The 21,184-nt window shown below is 40.7% G+C and overlaps 2 protein-coding genes across 5 annotated transcripts in view; one reads left to right on the forward strand and one right to left on the reverse strand.

The window, feature by feature from the left end:
• The window catches only part of flrt1b (fibronectin leucine rich transmembrane protein 1b), a 38,928-nt gene extending 27,064 nt beyond the window's left edge, over window positions 1-11,864 (reverse strand). Inside the window, exon 1 of one of the 2 annotated variants that reach the window (XM_036002098.1) lies at window positions 11,756-11,864. The gene's annotated coding sequence lies outside the window, so the exon portion shown is untranslated. Of the gene's footprint in view, window positions 1-4,011; window positions 4,311-11,755 lie in introns of those variants that run through there. The other variant, XM_031303018.2, reaches the window with a different exon arrangement.
• Window positions 1-21,184, forward strand: part of macrod1 (mono-ADP ribosylhydrolase 1) — a 111,873-nt gene that overhangs the window by 50,378 nt on the left and 40,311 nt on the right. For all 3 annotated transcript variants that reach the window (XM_031303028.2, XM_031303027.2, XM_031303026.2), the window contains exon 4: window positions 18,275-18,304. In XM_031303028.2, coding sequence (XP_031158888.1) covers window positions 18,275-18,304 — 30 coding nt within the window. The remainder of the gene's footprint in view (window positions 1-18,274; window positions 18,305-21,184) is intronic.

The following is a 21,184-nucleotide window of genomic DNA, read 5'->3' on the forward strand; positions in this document are numbered from 1 at the left end:
TTATAGTTATACAGTTATATAGCACGTTTAAAAACAACCATAGTTGACCAAAGTGCTTAACAAGGTCCAAAATCAAAGAGATAATATACACAAACAATACACAATATACAATACAAAATAACCAACAGTAGATACATATATACATATATCTTTAAGTTTAGTTTAACGTCCAATTTAACTGCCACAAGTTGCTCTTCTTGTAATAAAGATCTCACCGAAGAAAAACACGCTGTAATTTTGTATTTTCATTGCATTTATAATTTATAAAAAGTTAAATAAATAATGAATTTTAATATAAAAATATTAATGATTAATCGATAGTCGATCGTTAATTCTCCCGACGATCGACGAAGAAAATTGAATCGAATGCCCATCCCTAGTCTGAGTCTCTGTAAAGCTGTTCAGAACACGATTATGAAATCATTGTTTCGAGGGCGGGTTAAACTCTAAATCTGGCCAGAAGAGCAGTGTTTCCCACACACAGGCTTTAATAGGTGGGGTGCCTGAAAACATTAATGCGCAGGTATATTTTGAGACATATATATATATATATATATATATAGCAGGCACTCCCCTCCTACCCTTGTATGAGAAGATTTTTTGTAAGCCACAGACTACCTTCAAATACCTTCTGTATATATTTTAGTTGATGGGCTCTTGCTGCAGGTTTTCCATTTGTTTTTTTTTATGTATGCCATGACCATTCCTTTCTTGCTGATCCATAAAGCACAGTCTGATCTGGTTTAATTCATCTGACTGATGAGTGGACTTAACCATTTAAGATTGTCTTAAATAAAACAGCCATGAAAAGGCCACAAGTCAATTGAGGGCAACATAGACGTCTTCCATTTGTTACTATTGTATATTGATTTGGATGGGTACCAATTCCAATATTGAATCATTAATAAAAGGAAATGTTAACAGCGTGCCAAAGTCGACAAGCATTAATATGCTTAGTAACAGTCCAGTCCTGATTTCATACTGCTGAATGATTTACATTTTGCAGTGAAACATTAATGCTGAATGCCATGACTGTAGGCATGAAAACAAAGCTGAGGACAGTCTTTGAAATTGTTTTACAACAATTTCAAAGACTGTCCTCAGCTTCAGTCCTCAATCCCTATATTTTTTATATACGTAAGCCACTGTATGAGGTTATAAAGACGATGTAAAATATTGAATTAATAGATGAACAGAATCAGAAATCATTCAGGTAGACACATTAGATAAGGTCAAATAGCCTCAGGACAGCAGACATACTGCTAAGATACATGAAGCACAGAGAGTCATCTCTTCCTCTTGACACCTGCTGTTCTGCCACAGGGCACTGACCCAGTGCCTTGAACGCTGCTCACCACTACAGTACATGCAATCACTCGCTGTTACACTGAACAAACCGCCACCAGGGAATAACGCCCTCAGTCACTACTGAAAAAAACTGGACATGCTACTGGCTACTGGTGTTTCACATTTGACAGTGTGGAACAAATTGCCTGTGTACAGTTCAGCAAGAAAGGAGGGGGGTTCTTTATAACTCATACATTTAAATTATATTCAGGCTCAAAGTTCTGCAAAATTTAGAGTTTCGCTTTGAGTGACAGGTGGGCTGCCGTCACAGGAGGCAAGCATAGACTGTCTATGCCTCAGTTCAATCCATGCTCCACCTCTTTGCCCATTTTTCAATTAGCCGACGTCAGTTACTGCCAAGATGGCACCATCCAGAGCCACTGGGGAGGCGCCCACTTTGAGCTTCATTTTGGCTCTTCAGAAACCTATGGTTGACGTCACGGAGACTACGACCACATTTTATACAGTCTATGCTTTTAGTTCATTGTTTTGGGTTTACGGCCCAAAAGGCTGTGATAACCCCACTGTATGCTACCTGCTCGCACCAAACAGCAGGCAGACAAACTTAGCGACTAGATGTTGAACTTAGTGGAGTATTAAGCGGCTACAGAGCCATATTTTACTAAACAGAGCTAAAAGGAAAGTAAATATCAGACTTACATGCACCAAGCTGCCAGAAACAAAGTAAATGCTAATGTTGCTGTTGTGTGTGCTGAGTGCGTAATAGGCAACTGTTTGCTAACCTTAGCAATTTTAATAATAAGTGTGTTTTTTGCTTGTTGCACTGCCCCTAAAATCGGGAGGTGCAGATTTAAGAATTAAAAAGATGCCAAAACAACACCACACAAGAATTTTTGTGTTTTTCATTACATGTAAATCGCATCAGCCTCATCCATCCAAGCCACTTTTCACTGCCAGTGCAGATTCAGCACTGAGCCTTAATATCACAAAGTCTACATGAGTCAGTCCAGTCCTCCTACAGAACAGTATAAATTAGCTATTGCTTTGAAAGATTACACTCTGTTGAGGAAGATCTAATACCTTTTGTTTGTTATTTAAAAAAGGCAAATTAGGCTCTTGGATCATATTTTAATATTTTGGTAGTTTTTGGTATGACACCTTTTGTTATTCTGATATTGGCCTCAGCAACCTGATTTCACACGAGCTAAATCAGATACACTAATACAAGAAGACTAAAAGCTGCTTTAAAGGCAAGATTAATCTGTCAGAAATTATTCTTTGAGTTCGATTAAGGACCACACACACCGGAGGTCTACAAGTGTGTTAACAGCCGACACATGCTGTGCTAAATGTATTGTATATTTTAACATATGTGCTGTTAAAAACTCAACAGAAGCACGGTCAGCTGAGCTTCACACAGGTGCTGAGGATTTGAAACAGCCAAGTTCGCCTCTGAGGTGAAAGCAGGGCCTCTTTGGGTCGGATTAATGATGCCTCTAAAGGATATCAGGAAATGAAAAATATACTGCTATTCAGACTCAGAGACGTTACTGATGTCTGCAGGAAATATCATCATTAGCAATTTAACAATCTGTAAGATGCCTTTTGTGTTTGTTTCCTTCCTGGGCTATTGTGTTTCAAATGAAGAGTTACATAAGAAACGCTCCTCTCCTGCTGTTGGATGGGTGAATAAGAGGAGAGCACAAGGGAGGCGATAGAGAAAGAGTGTCTGTTGCCTTCTCCTCTTCTTTATTCTCTCCACATTCTGCCAATGTGCAGTTCCCTCTAACTGCATGACTTGCCCTGGATTCTCTCTTTCTCTCTCCCTCTCTAGGACATTACACTTTAATCTCATGTTCTCTCTATTTTTCTCTTGTCCCCCGTTTGGTTTCTTTGCCACTAACACTCTTTCCCTTGTTCATCACTCCATCCATCCATCCATCTCTGCCTTTCATCTTTAATCCCATGTTCTGTACCGCTTTGGCCCAGAGAATCTCATCCTAATCTGCTGTCTCAATATGGCCCCGTATGACTGCTAATCCTCCTGTGCTGATGTGTGTGTGTGTGTGTGTGTGTGTGTGTGTGTGTGTTCGTGTTCGTGTGCAGATGTATGTTTGTGTTTACATTCAGCGAGAGATGTTAGGCAGTTTTGCAGAAATTAGTTGGATGATGCAACATTTTGTCTGTGTTTTTAGTCAAGTTGGCAAGTCGTCATCAAAGCATAGCTCTTAAATTGAGGTGTATATGCAGATATAGTCATGTAAGAAGGGCAATTGAGAGACAGTATTGGCCCTTCTGACACACACATACAAAAAGATTCCACAAGCAATTATAGGCATATGAAAACCACACTGCTCACATGAGAGATCAGGGAGGGAGCGATGGGAGAGATGAGAAAAACATGCAAGTGGGAATTCTATCTCTTTACTAAGTATAATCTCTCACTTAAATCTCCCTCTCTGCCCGTAACTCTCTAAAGCCCTGCTGTTTAAATCTCTGACTTTTTTTTTTTGGTCCAGCAGGTAGCTGGAAAAATAAACACACATCCATATCAACAAGCACACCTTTTTCAACAGGAGGAAAACATGCCACCACCATGAGCAATGTAAGAGCCTGACAATGCCTCAGCCTAGCTATAACCTGCATGAACCGTTCATCCTTTCCTCTACAAATGCACAGTCATCAATCCCACACAGATCATACCTTTGTTATCCATTTTCTGCCTCTCTCCTGCTCGTTTCCCCTCAAGGCATCCTTGTCAAATCATCCTCTCAACTTAATAGATCGGCTATATACGCGGGCCGTTAAATCCCGGTCAGCATCAGCCTCTACAGCAGGGCGAAGGGCGCCGCGGAGGGACGGGGGAGGATGTTCGTTCTGCCCGCACCGAAGCTCCGCGATGTGCAGTAGTTATCTCCCACCCTGTTGTTTCACTGTAGGTTAATGTGTTTAGAGCGTGTGTGTGTGTGTGTGTGTGTGAGAGAGAGAGAGAGAGAGAGAGAGAGAGAGAGAGAGAGAGAGAGAGAGAGAGAGAGAGAGAGAGAGAGAGAGAGAGAGAGAGAGAGACCTCGGATAAAGTCCCGTTTTTTTTTTTTTTTTTTATTTATCTCCAACGGTTTTTTGCTCCCGGTTCTCGCTGTCAGTTAGCTCGCCTCTGACCTACGTCAACTTTACTACTTCAACTAAACGGCTTGTCATAACGTTACCGCTACATGCAACCCTTTCTCTCTCCTCAAAGGGCTCCGTGTCTCTCCTTGGGCGCAAAACAGCTGCAAAAAGGTGCGACTAATCTCTATTTCCACCTCGGTTTATCCCGCAAGTCTTCAGTGCGCCTCAGTCTTTTAAAATAAACCAACTGTGTTTAGTAACGGCTTGACAGGTGTCGCCTCGAGCGCACGTTCTATTCCTCGTCTTCGTCTCGTGCCGAGGCAGCGCGCGGTGTTGTTCTTTTTCAGTGGGGTGTGTGTGTGTGTGTGTGTGTGTGTGTGTGTGTGTGTGCGTGCGTGCGTGCGTGCGTGTGTGTGTGTGTGTGTGTGTGTGTGTGTGCGCGTGTACTCTTTACATCAGCTCTCTGAGCTCCATTTCAGGAGTTCAGCAGGTCGCCACGGTCCAGGAATTACCGACAACTCACCAAGTTAGACTGACAGGTACACGCACGCACGCACGCACGCACAAACACACACATAAAGCACTATTGCCCGATAGCTGGTGGTGTTCGGGGCCAGTTTGGGGGTTCTTCAGATGGAAAATTTGTGGATATCAGTCATTGGGAGGGGTGTCTCACACTTCTCAGTAAAGTAGAAAAGATTGGTTCTAGTTCTAGTCAGTTTGAGTTTTAATTAAAACATAAAACACAATTAACATCATGCTGTATCAGGGCTGGGAAGTCAAAGACACGTTTCTTTGAGAGTATGTTCAGCTAATGACTGGAAGTCGACACTGGCTCAACTGCCCAATATTGTTGTAATTCAGACTTTGTGACCAATGATTTTTATTTGCCTAAGAGGCACATCAAAGTCAATTAATTTGCATTTATTACCTGTGGGCAGTTCTCTCACAAAATAGTTACCACAGCTTAGCCCTTTGGGTGCTGCATACACAATATTAAATGTAGCTTTCACTGGCAGAACATAGGTGCAAAACACTGGCACACCTTTGCTCCATCCAAACACACACGTAGGTCTACACACCTTTATGTGCAAAGATCATCAGCACACAGAGCATCTGTTGAGGGCTCGTGTGGGCCCCTTGGGCCCCCAGTGCCGGGTGCAGCTGCACCACCAGCACCCTCTGGCGCTCTTCCAGAGATAGCTTCCCAGGATTTAGTCTGATTCAATTCAAGTGACTCCCATAGTCAGACTCACACAGTCACAATCTGAACTAAAGCTGCAAGCAGCGATGGACAGGTTACTTGCGGACGCCGCTCCTTGCGACCGTGCATTTGCGCGGCACTCAGACACTGCAAATCGTCACCAATGAAAAGAGAGCTCCCTGCTGAGTTCAATTATACCTCACACAAGACTCTACGTCATACAGTTCATTAGCTGTGAAAGGGGTTGTGGCCAAAGCATAGGGGTCAGGCCAAACCATCACCAATGAAGAAGGAACTCTGCTGAGTTCAATGACACCTCACACAAGACTCTACCGTAAACGGTTCAAATATTATGAAAGGGGCGTGGTCTGAGTAAGTGGGCGTGGTTAAATTATAGGGGGCGGCTCAGTATCACATGTAGACCACACATTCTAAGTTTCATGTAAACTGGATGATGTTTGTCATATAAGGCGCATTTCCTGTTGCCAGCAGGGGGCGCTATGACCAAAAGTCAATTTTGGCCTGTATATGTCCTCAGGCCTGGACCCTTGTCAATCGTGAGAAATTTCGGTCAGATACGACAACGTACACTCAAGCTACAACAACTTCTTCGTTCATCGCTAAACGCTCAAAATGGCCGCCACGCTATGCCCACACCGTCTGACGAAAAGTTTTAATTTTAATAACTTTTCATCTTTAAGGTGTTGAGATGGTACAGACCAAATTTGAAGTCCATCAAATGAAATCTCTAGGAGGAGTTCGTTAAAGTATAGCACCTTGACTTTTAGGCCTACTTCCTGTTGCCACTAGGGGGCGCTATGACTTTAAGTAAATATCGGCCCTTATTTGTCCTCAGGGTTGGACTCTTATGAATCCTGAAAAGTTTCGAGCCAATTGGACAATGTACACTCGAGTTACACCCACTTCCTGTTTCGATGGCGAAACGCACAAAATGGCCACCCCGCCACGGCCACGCCCTATGACGAAAAGTTTTTCTTTTAATAACTTTTCATCTTTAATGTCTTAAGATGGCACAGACCGAATTTGAAGTTGATCGGATGAAATCTCTAGGAGGAGTTCGTTAAAGTACAACATGTGGAAATGGCCAAAATTGCACTAATTTCGAACTTTCAGTTCAAAATGGCGGACTTCCTGTTGGTTTAGGGTATGGCTTCAGTGACGTTTTTTGTACATCTTGACATGTTACATTAGTGTACCAAGTTTCGTGAGTCTACGTTAAATGTACTGCAGGGGCTCAATTTTTGTAACTTTGTAGGAGGCGCTAGCGAGCCATTTTTGTGCGCCTATTCCTGAAACCCTTAAAATACGTAAATTTTCACCAGACTTGATGCACCCGCCAATTTTGGTGAGTTTTTGAATATGTTAAGCCCCTCAAAAAGCCAATTCTTTTGCCAGGAAAATAATAATAATTCCTTCAGTTCCAATAGGGCCTTCGCCACTGTCGGCACTCGGGCCCTAATGAGACAATATTACAGTAGGAGATAGAACCTGGCCCTTACTGATTTTTTCAATTCGGTACTGATATCGGTATTTAAAAGTTGAAACCATCGGAGGAAATATTGATATCTCAGCTGATATTCACATTTATACATAATAAGATAATACAAACACTTTTCATAAGTAGGCTATCCCTTAAATTTGTTTTTAAAGAATTGAGACCATGATATTTTACAGTTTTAGAAATGGGGCAGTGCTCTTTATAGTTGCATCACTGTTTCTAAATACATTACTACTAATACGATGTATGTGCAATAAGGTAGACTTGGTCAGTCTCAGAAAGGTCTCAATTTACACTTTACTTATACACTTACACTGTATATAGACCATTTTCTATTTTAATGTAAAATGTGGATGGACACACTAAAATGAACAGCTGAACAATACGATGCAATCCAATCCAGTATTTCTTGTGTATAATCAGTTTTTGTTAGGACTGTAGCAGGGAAGTATTCATTGATCTGTACAGTGGTGTATGCTCCTATGTGCATTGATTGTGATATTGTTGTATTGCATCACATTATATTGTAATATTTTCCCCAGTATGATAAAAGACTAACAGTGATGCTATTTGCACACTGTTATAATGGGGGATGAATGTAATCTTTTGTTTTACATAATGAAAAAAAAGCAGTCATATTCCTACTAGCCTTGATCAACAACAGTTAATTTACTGGATAATCGGAGCGTGCCAGATGTTCTTCTGGATGTTCCTCGCCTTGCAAAATTCTGTGCGTTATGGGAAACCACAACAAAGCTACACCTTTTCAGCGTGTAGCTTGCTAGCTACCTGCTAGAGGCAGGTTTTGAAGAAAATTTTGATCATGTAACAAGGCAGACCTGCTTGGTTCTTTCGGGGAATGATTGTAAACTATCTATTGGGACGTTTTGGGACCAATTGTCGGGGATTTGCTATGGACAAAATACACACGGCAATACACTGGTAAGAGCAAATTACGTTTAACAATGTATCCAACTAATCACGTTGTTGTCATTGTATTGTGTGACAGTTAACTTCATTTAATATTGTATGTGGCGTCTTCTTTTGCGTGGTGCAAATGTTCCACCCAAACAAGTTCCTTCCCGAGAACATTTTGCAGATCCAACGGAGCTTAGCGTCGCCCAAGACAATTGTGATTGGTTTAAAGAAATGCACACAACCCAGACCGTTTTTTTCTCCTATGTAGGAGTGTTTATTGGTGTTTTAAGCCCCCAACGTCTCCTTCCAGGCAGCGCTGCCTGGAAGGCACTAGGATTAGGCAATGGTTAGGGTTAAGGTTATGGTTAGGTGCCTTGAAGTCAACGGTCGCAGCGCTGCCTGGAAGGAGACGTTGGGGGCTTAAAACACCATCGAGCTTATGGAGAAAGGTCTGGCAATGCAAGACTATATTCCTACAGGAACTATTAGTGCTTCTGCAGTAATTTACTGTAATTTATGGTCTAGTTATTCCTCATGGTAACAGTTTAATAGCCCTGTGCAGGCAATTATTGTCTTACGTAAAAGTAGGTTAAAGCATGTTAGCTGCTCATTCCCTTCAAAAACATGCATAACATTCATGTCTGAAAAGGAAAAAAGTAATAATGTTGCAACAAACAAAGATTAGGCTAAGGCCGAGTGTTATAGCATTTTTTTCTGAGCGCAGGATCTTTTTTCAATGTGTTCCCAATGAGGAGAGAGAGTACACAGCTGCCCAGCAATTTAATTTTAGAGCACTCCATCTTTTTTGTGTGGCCGCTCCGAGCGCTTCTAGTTGAAAATCTCTTAACTTTTTAGAAAGGCGCTGGTGTCATCACTGTTGCTCTTTTTCAGGCAACCAATCATATATTAGATGGGGCAATCACCCTGGCAACTAAGAAAATGGAGGAGAAGCTTGTTCTGGCTGTGTCTGTCTATCCTGAGCTGTATGATATGTCAGACAGAAACTATCACAACAAAGACAGAAAAGCCCATTTGTAGGAGTAAATCGGCCGGACACTGAATGTTGCTGCTGAGTGTTGTGCTTTTATTACTGTATGTACGTCATAGAAACAAAACCCACATGCAACGTGCATTAAAAAGGTGCTGGGATGAGGCACTCGCCAGCGCCCTGCCTGCACTTTTCTGCCAGAGAATAACACTATATGGATACTAGCCCTAAATACTTGCACTGATGATTGTAGATTTGTAAGTAAAATACTGTGGTTACGATCGCCTGACCAAACACCACGTGTATGTTCCATTCTGATTGCTTAACTGACCACAGAAGGCATTATAAATCCTTTATCACCAAGCTGTCCTCATCCTCAACGTACAACCTTTGGAATCTTCCTCTGTCACATATCATATTTACATCTTGGTCAGAGATGCAACAATTTGCAAAACTCCTCTGTAATATAACAAAAGGGCGAACTGTAAATATATTTCTATCCATCTTTTTAGTACAACTTTAAAGAGTCTGTACTCGACATTCAGCACATTAATAAACACATATTTGCTATGTAAAGATATAGCAGAGTAATGGCATCCTGAGCAGAGAATGAAGTCACACTCCCTCTCTGTTTGTTGTAATCCGAGCTATTCTGTTCTTTGTTCTGATAGCTGGTCCAGATGCGTGTGCATGATAGTGCATGTGGCCGTGACAAAACATCCGTATTTCACAAATTATAGGGGACGGTTTGTGAGAGCCGTGTAAAGGCAATGCCATTCCACTTTTTTTTTAGTACGGCTCCTTTAAGAACTCTTAGGAACTTGGGGCTACAAAACTATTTATTATAGAGTAAAATGTAGAATTTTGAACGAACTAATTAACCCTTTAGTTCATGAAATGACAAATGCCAATCATTGTTAAATTACTTGTGTGGTCTCACCAACATCTTAAAACAAAACAAAAAGAATTGGTGATCAAAACTGGAACTAGTTAGTTTTTTTTCCTAGTTGATTAATCCACCAATGATTTTAGTAAATATAAAGTAAAGAAAAACAATCCTTCAGTTGTTGTTAATCAAATGTCCAAGGCTGGCAAATAATTATTGACAATGATATAATTCTTTGATTTGGATTTATACATTTTGACTGACTTGTTGTTTGGCAACAAGTCACTGAGCATCTCTCTCTTATGGTTTCTGTTCATACTGTGGAGTTGTTGAGGAAGTACACAAACTAGCCAACTGTTGTAGTAACTGTAGTCACAGGAGGGGTTTACAGCTGAAGAACATATAGTAAAATCGACTGCATTTGTCCACCACCTCACTGCTCATATTCATGAAGTTGAACTTGGGTCAACTCTCTCCCATTTCTAAGCTGTTTGACATCTCTGTTGCTGTTATCACTCTTGTCTTAGCATTAATTAGAAGTGAGCTGCTTTGTGTCTTGCGCATGCTAAGAGGTAAATGTAATAAGCATTGTTGGGTCCATCACATGTCAATTAAATATTTACTTTTCACACCAGCTCAGCTCAAATAAATACAAACTTTTCTGTAGGTTGTTTAGTGATGCCTTACGTGTAGATTCTTGCAGAGCATCATCACAAAGTCAAATGCGATAAAATGTTTGCGTTGTTAAGATTAAACAGTGTTTCTCTCTGTTCACCGCATTGTCTTCGTACGTCAAAGTCACAGCCTTGAGGTGAAATACAGGTCTTTTATATCATGGTGGGTAATAAGAAAAGCACATTCACAGTGAGACTCTGGAGCTACATTTGCTGAAGGGCCAGGGAAAGCCTATGACAAAAATGCAAAGAAGAGCTGCAGGAAAAAAAAAGAGAAAAAAAAGAAATCCTCTTCAAAAAAAAATTATGCATTTATGTTGATCTGGGACAACCATTAGTTAACTCTGTCTTCAAGTGCTTATTAAATACAGTACATACATTGTTTATCATTGAAAGCTTTTATCTTGGTAATTTCTTGGTAGTTTCTTCTTCTAACCTTTACCTTCCTGTGCTGATAAGTGAGGTTTTATTTCATCCTAAAAATCAATTTATCCATACTATAATCTTATTTAATCTCACATGAATGTGTAGCACCATGTCTGCTTTTATCCTGCACTGTATAAGTAGCTTTGTTATTTTTTCCATAAGGACTCCAGCAAGTAGATTGGCAATCTCAAGTGGACCGACTAGGTGGTTAGGACAAGTGGGTAGAGGAGGGAGAGAGCGAGAGAGAGAGAGATGGAGAGATGGAGAGGGAGAGAGAAGAGTTAGAGGGAGTAATACACAAACAGGTTGCACTGGGGCCTGGGGAATAAGGGGGGAGAGGGCGCGGAGAGCAGAGAGAAAGAAAAATAAAATGGAGGGCCACAGAAAGCAAAGACAGAAGACGGGTTTAACAGAGAGCTTCACATAAAAGAGATTTTAGCCTGTTGATGTCATCATTATCATTACTCTTTGACTTCTAACATAATCACACACGCACGCACACACACACACGGTTACGACATCAATTTTTACTCTGAGCCAAACAGCAAATGAGTGCTTTCGTTCTCTTTACTCTCACCGACCAACTTCTCCCTCCTCTTCCTCCTCTGTCTGGCCAGGTTTTAAGCATTTAGCTCTTGTTCTTCACTGCTGCATCAATCTATCCAGCCCTCCATCCTCCCCTCTCTCTCTCTCCCTCATTCTCCCCCTCAGTGTGATTACTTACCTCCCAAGAAAGAGGAAGAAGAAGTACACTCCATCTTGTTGTTTTGTTTCCAGCAGATGTAGTCCTGCATCTCCCTTCTCCACCCTCAACTTCACTTTGTCTCTGTCTCTCTCACTCACTCTTCGTCACCCCTCCCAACCTCTCTGTCTCGCCCTCCCCGAGCCCTCCCTCCATCCCCTGACACCTCGCACTCTCCTCCTCCTCCACTCTTTCCCTGTAAACTTGTCCTCCCTTCTCCCCTCTCTCTCTCTCTGTTGTTGTATAACTTATCACCCTGATCCCTTCCCCACTCCGATAATTGGTGTGTCTTAGCAGAAGATGCTAGCACGCTTTATTTAGCTGCTCAGTATTAGCTATTCCAATTAGTCATCTAATACCAATAAGAAAATGACACTGTTAGCTCCCATGTTTTCGGCACCACGGGAGAAGGGAGTTTATGTGTGTGTGTGTATTTGTTTTTGCCCATGCAACAACTGTGGACACACACACACACACACACACACACACACACACACACACACACACACACACACACACACACACTCAACAGGGTAGAGCACATGTTGGTTTTAACAGATGGTGTAACACTTTCCCTCGAGTATCGATCAATACTCTCTCTCTCTCTATATAATTAACTAGGTTTCAGTAACAAACCTTTGGGCTTTGCTGTCGCCATGGTTACCCAAACTCTGAAACGCAACTGTCTGCATTTGTATGTGTCTATGTGTGAGTGCTGGCAAGAATGCCGTATTTGCGTGCACATATAGTAGTGTACACAGCCCTGTGTGTGTGTGTGTGTGTGTGTGTGTGTGTGTGTGTGTGTGTGTGTGTGTGTGTGTTCACATCTCGGCAACTGCATGATTGTGCATACACACGAGTATTTTAGTTGCTTTGATGCCTTGTTTCCCCACAGGGCTCAGAGGCTGGTTCTGTCTCAAGCGCCTATGTATTTAACAGTGGTATTACATGGGATCATTGATAATTTATCACAGGTCTATTGTACTTTACATAATACAGTCCTAATAAATATATAATCCCATGAATAAAGATTACAAGCGAGATGAATTTAAAATGGGGAGATAAAATAAAAATGTATTCCACGCTTATAACAGATAAAGTAAAAACTGAACTTGAATTTGAACTTGGCACACCTCTGAGAGGCAAAATAAAATGAAAATAGGGTATGGGATAAGAGCTTTTGAACTGACTGGGCAGCCAACCGTGTATATGAATGTAAACCCTGTTAAAATCATCTATAGCAGGGGTCTTCAATGTTTTTTAGGCCAAGGACCCCTTACCTGAAAGAGAGAAGGAGCAGGGACCCCCTACTACATATATTGTATAAAATTAAGTTGCATATTAAATTGGTCCTACAATAACGTGAAGGGCGGTAATAAAGACTACATACCTTTTTATGGTGCATGCAAAACTAAGATATTAATTAATTAATAATATTTAAGTTAATAATTATTAACATTCATATATTTATTCATTATTCATTTAATGTTAAACATACATGTGGAAGGCACAGTGGCCCTCATTTATCAACCTAACGTAGAAACCAGCACAGATATGAGCGCAGAAATCATCTTACGACAGGCTTCACGTGTGATTCATGAAACGTTCATATCACACCAATCAGAGCGTAAGATTGATGATTGGTCGTACATTGATAAATGCAGTGGCTGGAAACGATCGTAATTTAAATATCACGCCCTAATATATTCTGGGTTTTGAGGCCTCGCCCCTACAATTTATGGCCTGGCGAGACGTAATCCGGCTAAGAAGCGGCACTTTTCAGAGGTGGAGATTGAAACCCTGATATCTCAGGTTCATTTGCACCAACGTGTGTACTATTTGGCAGCCTGAAAACTGGTATTAAAGGCTGTAGAAAGAATGCGGAGTAGAAAGAGATCACTGATGCAGTCAACAGTGTTGCCGTGGTAAATCGGACTCCAGCTGAAGTTTATTTAATGTACATCCTTGACATTTATGCTATAGTCCTAAAAGTAATATACAGGCTTATATTGCAATCTCTTAGGCCTTCATGCTGAACCTATATTTAAATAAACACACAGTAGCGGAGTTTATGCAGTGTCTTTTATTTTTATTTTCTTTCATGAGTCAGAACCAGGCAACAGCTGTGAGGGAGAGCGCGTGTCCTCCGCCTCCCCGTGCTGGACCACCACCCCGACCCTGTCTCCTGACAGCAGAGGGGCTGGAAAAACAAGCCGAAATAACTCGGTCAATGGCAGAAATAAATCGTTCACTTGTGGCTATTAAAACTTTAAAAGAGAAACGAAAACCTGAAGAATAAATAAAAATGTTGTGCATCGTTATGTTTCCTGTATTGAATATCATTGCCAAACATAACACTATACCTGGGCATCGGGTCATCTGGCTCCATCACTACATTTATGGCACCCTGTTTTCCTGCGCGATGTTGTGCAGAACCCCACAGGCTAAAACTATGTTGCAGACTTTTTCTGCCGTGTATGGGTGATATTGCTGATGCAAGACAGAGCCATCTGCCCTTAATCAATCCGATGGAGTGTTCCACCGTGACCCGTGAGCGTACGTGTGCACTGTTACCGGCGCATAGAGGTCCTCTATAAGAGCCAGATCTGCCATTGCTGATAAGTGATCAACTGATGACTTCTCCTTCTCCTGTTAAACTGATTATATGCTGCACCGCAAGTCCACACTGACTCGAAAACTTGCGTACACAAGTTCAAACATGAGATTTTATCGCAGCCTACGCTCACGTTCAAATTGATAAATGCCTTGCTTTGCGTAGGAATCGGCGTACGCCCGTCCTACGCCTGTTTTAGGTTGTACGCACATTTCATAAATGAGGGCCCCTGAATCCTTAAGTTTAACTGTATCTGTGGATGGCTACCTTAGTGGCTGCCTTACCTATAGGCTAGTAAGCCTATCATCAATGTTTTTTTAATTTTTTTTATTTTTTTTACGATTAGGACGATTTGTGTTTGCTCATACTATGTTAGATTCATGTTTATGTATATTTTCAGACGTATTTTAATTTTTGGGGAAAAAAAACATTTTCAGTTTGCGAATCCCCTATTAAAGATTTCTAATCTATAGTGTTCTTTGTACCTACTATAGCTAATGTTTATTGTAGCACTACAAGCATGGTAAACAGTCAGCTCTTCATTAGTGTTTAATATTTTTTTTAAAGATGCTGCAGTGGAGAAAATATGCTTCAGTCTAAAGGCAACAGCTCAGTGTCTTTTGCATGTCTTCGTTGTCTTGATTAGTTATATCATACAACTGTGCACACTTTGTCTCTTTTTGAAGGCATTCATGGTGTTGCACACAGTTGGACACGTTAAAATTGATGGTAAGAAGAAGTTGGAAAAAAACTTGCTGGACGCAACCAGTCAAATACATTTATGCCCACATTCCTGATTATAATAGATTACTTTGTAAAGTTTTCTGTATTTCTTGTGTTTACCTTCCTTTCTTCCTATGAGTCTTATAAATTGTGGTGCAGTGTGTTCTGTCATCTGACAAGCCTTTAAAGTCATGGATCTATTACTCAAACTGAACTGGATTGTATTTCACTGTCTTGCCGGTACCTGAAGCATCACTGCCCCACCCTTACCCTTATTTCTGATTGTAACTTTCCAAACACAGATGTGTCACCTCTCACTGAGACATTTCCAGCAACTGCAATGGAGTGGGATTGCAGAGAAAAGATTTCAGCAACCTAAAAACGTCAGTTACTGCCAAGCTTTGGTTTCAGTCCTTCAGACGGAAAGAGAGGGACTTCTTTTCACACACTATTTTGCAGCAACCGTTTTACTTGGAGAAATCCATCGCAGAGGAGGCAGAGATACAGATTTCTGTACTGATAGCAGCCTTAGTAATCCAGAAGGCAATACAGCCATAAAACATGTTGTGTTTTGAGTGGAGGAATTCCACTACCACTGTGTGAGTGTGTTCTCTGGGTTTTATTGCAGTGGCATTATGGGAAATGTTGGACATCAACTGACATAGATGTAGACAAGGCAGGGAACAGGAAAACAGGTGAACAAAATAAATTTCCACAAGATATGTCCTGAAATGCATTTAGCATAACAGTACATAACAGTAAAAGCATCCACAGGCATATTTTTCATTTAAAGTGCACTGAAGGAACCCCTAAGTGCTGTTTTTCTGGCCAGGATTTATCTACCTGGTTCAACTGTGACAACCTTTTAGTCTCTTCTCTGAGTGTGAGTCAACTGCTGGTCCCATATGACATCTGCTCAAAATATTCCATGAGAAAGTTAAACCGTTAAAGCGTAACTCTCGCCAAAATAATAATAATAATAATAATTAATAATTATATTAAAATAGGTTGCAACACAAAATCTAGTTCCTACTTAAAGGGGACATATGCTCATTTTCAGGTCCATACTTACGTATTTTGGGTTTCTACTAGAACATACATGCTTTAATGTTAAAAAAACATATTATTTTTTTATGCTGTCTGTCTGAATATACCTGTATTCACCCTCTGTCTGAAACACTCCGTTTTAGAGACTGTCTCTTTATGCCCCCTACAGAAAAAGGCCAGTCTGCTCTGAAATTAAGTGGGATTCACTATTAATTAGGCAGTGGGGGATGGTGAAAATGTTGAAGAGGATTCTTGAGAGAGAAAGACAGCTGTGGGATTTAGTCTCTCTACTTCCCTCGTTAAACTTGCCTGATACACTATCTGAGTGCGTACCTAATTGGCACAATGCCTACTAGCAAAGAGTAACTAAAATGAGAGACGTCCCCTGTGTTCTGATGTAACTTTGTAACTGTCCCTTGCAGAGAGATTATGTGCTTATCAGATTTTCCTAACATTGTCACAGCAACCACAATTTGATCCACGAGCAGTGAAACAATTGGAAAACGTGATTTTTATGAGTTTATGGTCAGGTTTGAGTTTTCTGGAAGAGCTGCAGATGTCCCCGGGCTAGCACTGCTGACTCCACACGTTCATGGATATGGGGGTGAGAAAAACACTCGGATATCGCATATGTCAGGAGAAGCCACAGCCAGCCTTATCACCCTGCCAGCAATTTGCACTCTTTAAACATGTGCAGTGACTTGATTCGAGTAGGTAATGATTTGGGACACTGTGGTCAGCCAGGCTGTAGCATTATTATCTACTTGCCTCGCTGGAAAAAAAAAGAGCTCTTTATATTTTGTATTAAAGCTACAATCACCACCTTGTTATCCAGGTAGAAAGTCGCTGTATGATGGACTTTTTTCTAACTAGACTAAAAGACAAATTGAACCATCTTGCCTGCCTGTTTCTTCTCACAGAGTTGTTTATTTTCCTTTGGACTGTAGCCTCAGCATGAGTTTATTCATTAGCTTTGCAGGCAGTGAAGCTTCTCGTTCTGATTGTGCATTGCTCCTCAGTCCTCATTGACGGGACTCCGAGCCTGCTGGTTCTCATTCTACCCATTTAATAAGGGACTGAGTTACACCTGCAATGCCAGGTGAATGCAATTAACTCGCTGGTTGGCTAACACAGCAGCACTGTGAGCCCTGAGGACTTGGATTGAGAACCACTCTTGTTGAGAAATGCTGACACAACAAATTATGTTCTGAAGGACAAATGAGACATTTCTTCCCTTCAGCAAGTAAATACTGTGTACGAGCAAAAGTTATTTCAGTACACAAAAGTTAACCCAATTAGATGTAAAAACTTTATTAAGTCTTTGGAGTTCAGAGTTTCTGAATATCACACCCACACACACACACACACACACAACAGTGCGAATGAAGAATGTTCCGAACTCAGCTGTTAATAAATACAGTGATGAGGTGTTGTTTTTAACGCTTTGGTGAAAGGTCAGAGTTCAGTCTGTGTTTATGACCCCAGTGTTTTTACACTGATTAGAAGAAGTGAAATAGTGATTTCTCTGTCGCAAACAAGCAATCAAGACTACTGATGAAGCCTGAATTCAGCGGTGGTCAGCACTGCATTTTGTATTAGTTGTTATTTGCGCTACATTGTTTTCATCATTGAATAAATTGTTGATTATTTATTCAATTAAAAATAAATCTTTAAAACCTCATCGTGAGTTCTGAGAGCCCAAGTAAATGTTTTCATACAGCATGATCTGTGATTCAGTGATAGAAAACAGAATAACAGAAAATCGAAGGAGCTTGAACCAGGAAATATTTGGTATTCTTGCTTGAAAACTGACTGAAACGTTTACAAAATATTTGCCTATAAATCTTCTTATGATTGATTGATTGATTGATTGATTGATTGATTGACTATAGTAATAGTTTCAGCTCTAAATTGATCATTGTAGTGATAAGGTGATGTATCTGTTGCAAACAAGAAATCAAAACTACTTGTGTAGCCTTGACTTCAGTAGTTTTTTTCATGTTACATTTTGAATAATTTTCTGAGCATCCAGCAGTTGATTTGTTGTTTGATTGATTCAGCTCTAGTTGTTTTTAGTTTGTTTGATGAATATTTCTTCTTTCTTGTCTCTTTTTCAGCCAACAAGACTCTGCTCGGCGGAGGTGGAGGTAAGTCACAACCTGTCTGATCCATTGGTTGTGTGTGTTTGTGTTTGTGCCAAGATGCTTGTAGACCTCAGTTGTTATTAATAGTACAGCTTTGTGGTGCAAATAGTCGTCTCTGGACATCAAAGCATTTAAAATGTTCTTTTAATAAGATGATTCAGGACCAGTGTATGTGTGAGTGTTTCTTTGTGTCGTATGTGTGGTGTGTCTTTGTGTTTGGAAGCAGGTAGCTCTTTGTTGTGGCAGGTGTTCAAGGTGTGTTTGCATGCCGTGCTGTGTTGCTTGTCTGTCCATGTTTCTGTGTGTTTGTGTATGAGCGCAGGTGCAAAGTCGATAGTTCATAATTTATGGGTGTGGAGTGCTGTGGATATAAACAAGTCATTTTTCAGTGTATTGTTGACTCAGTGCTTTGCTGCGTGCATGTGGTGTTGGACGTCCACGCTTAATCGATACTTGTAATAAATCTGTACAGCTAATGCAACAGCCATCTCCACTAAAACTTGTACACACACACACACACACTCATTTTCACCTGTGTGTGTGTTTGTTAATGCTTGCAAATTTGGGTGTTGGTGCGTTTGACTGTGGTTGTTTTCTTTATCTTCATTTGGGCAGACAGCTTTAGCCTTTCAGATCAGCCCACTTGCACTGCCATTTTTAACATTCCAATTTGTATGTTTTTGTGTATGTGGGAGTGCGTGCACATGTTTTCACTTTCCAGTCTCCATGGTGATGTATCCAGTGGCACACCTGTATGTGCTCATGTACATTTGTATGTAAGTTTACAGCAGTGCATTTGCCTGCCTCTGAACGTGCATTTGCTTTTCTCAAGTGTTCTGTTGAAGCAGTCCTTAGCGTACACACATACACGTGCACACACACACACACACACACACACACACACACACACACACACACGTGCACAGGCTCCACCCTTACTGATATACACCAGCTGAGCCTCAAGCCATAAAAATGGACTGCACACTCTTGTGGCTTCGCACACGCACATACACTACATGGAATCAAGCAGCTCAAGATCCACAGCATCATTTTATACTGTCCTGAAATCTCTAAAGGCTCTACAAAGACAGATGGTTTCTAGAGAGGCCCTAAATGTGTGCATGTGCCTATGAAAAGCACGTTTACATTGGTTTTCAGTTTAAATTTACTATCAACAACATATCTTTTAAATAAAAAAAAATGTCCACCAATGGGCAGAGGATGCAACATATCCAACAACCACCATCTTCATCAGTGTTTCTCTGTGTTGCTCTATACAAGCTTCTCTCTTGCTGATTTTTCTCATCTCTTTCTTATTGTATTTATTTCCGTCTCGTTGTCTCTCTTTCCAGCTCCAGCCTTAGGGGTTTGCTAAGGCAGATAGAGGCTACAGTAGGTGTTAATTAGAGAAAGAGAGGTAAGCGTAGGGGAGGAGACGAGGGGAGGAATGGAACAAACAAAAACATGGGAGGGAGATTATGGTTAGAGCGAGAAGACAGGAGAGACGAAAGCAACGAAGGTCCATTAAATAATATACAGATGGAAGAGCAGAGCTGAGTGGAAAAAACATAAAACATTCAGTATACATGTCCATTCGCTGTGATCACACTCTTCACTGAGTAACCATTCATTCAACTTTAGTGGGTAGTTTTTTTTCATCAGATGTGAGGCAACAAAAGGTCTTTACATTGCTTTTCTACTGAGTCTCAAGGGTACCTGGGTAAGTGTCATTCAGTTAGATCAAACACACACCTGCTGACATTTTTTTCTTCTATCTGGAGGAGTGCGGAGCTCGGCGGCGCATCAACAACAAACTCGAGGGCAGGAAATTAACATTTTTTTATGTCCACTGGCTGCCGTTGCTCATTTATTCCAGAGCTTATCTACCATTTCAACCTTTCACTGCTTTGATTGATTTTCCAAATAGAAAAGAAATCCCAGATAATGATTGGAGGTTCAGTCAGCCAGACAGTTACCATAACCTTTATATAGGCTATATATACAGTATATATGTATGTTTGTTTGATTTTTGAATGAATGCCATTAAAATAGCTTGAGCCAGGGTTCACACTTTGAAGTTTGCATTTGGTTCTTCTTCTAGGTCACCATATGCCAGTAATGTACCTTTGGGATGTGTGTTACATTGAAGTGTTTTTCCACAGGTTTGTAGCCTTCATAGAAATGTCATCAACTGTCTTAAAACATAAGCAGTTTACAGGAATGAGAAGCTGAACCTATTTATCACATTCCAAACCACAATAAACAATCTTCAAGGTTGAAAACGGCAATGTCCTATTTCATTTAGAGCCAAATTATGGAAGTTGTCATTACAGTTTAATATGTGAACCTACTCTAGTTTACAGTTACTTTGTTGTCATGCTTTGTTAAGGAGGGAAAATGTGGTCTCACTTTATTTTACGGTACACTAATAACACGTAATAAGCCATACTTTGTAGCAAATTTGACCAAAACTAGGTAATGTGGTCTTTATTAGACTGTAAACAAACACAGTTATACCCTAATTAGACACCATATTCCTGTGCTCTCAATCTCCAGCAGACCACACACACACTTTTTTCTATGTCCCCATGCCCCTTAGTATATTTGGTGTGTCTCCTATTATGGGTAGATTTACTAGCTACCAAGCTGATGTTATTGCATTTGCTGCTCTGATAGCCAAGCGTCAAATACTACTACAGTGGAAGAGCCCAAAGCCGCCTAGCACAAATTCGTGATTAGAAGCAGTAATGTCATTTTTACACTTAGAAAAGATACTGTCAGAGGATCCCTGAAGAAATTTCATAAAACCTGACTCCCTCCTTTCTTATACAAACCATCTAAACTCAGCCATTGGTTGACCCCTCCTCCTCCCCCTTATTTTTT

This window comes from Sander lucioperca, chromosome 1, assembly GCF_008315115.2.
Source record: "Sander lucioperca isolate FBNREF2018 chromosome 1, SLUC_FBN_1.2, whole genome shotgun sequence".
Classification (NCBI taxonomy): Eukaryota; Metazoa; Chordata; class Actinopteri; order Perciformes; family Percidae; genus Sander; species Sander lucioperca.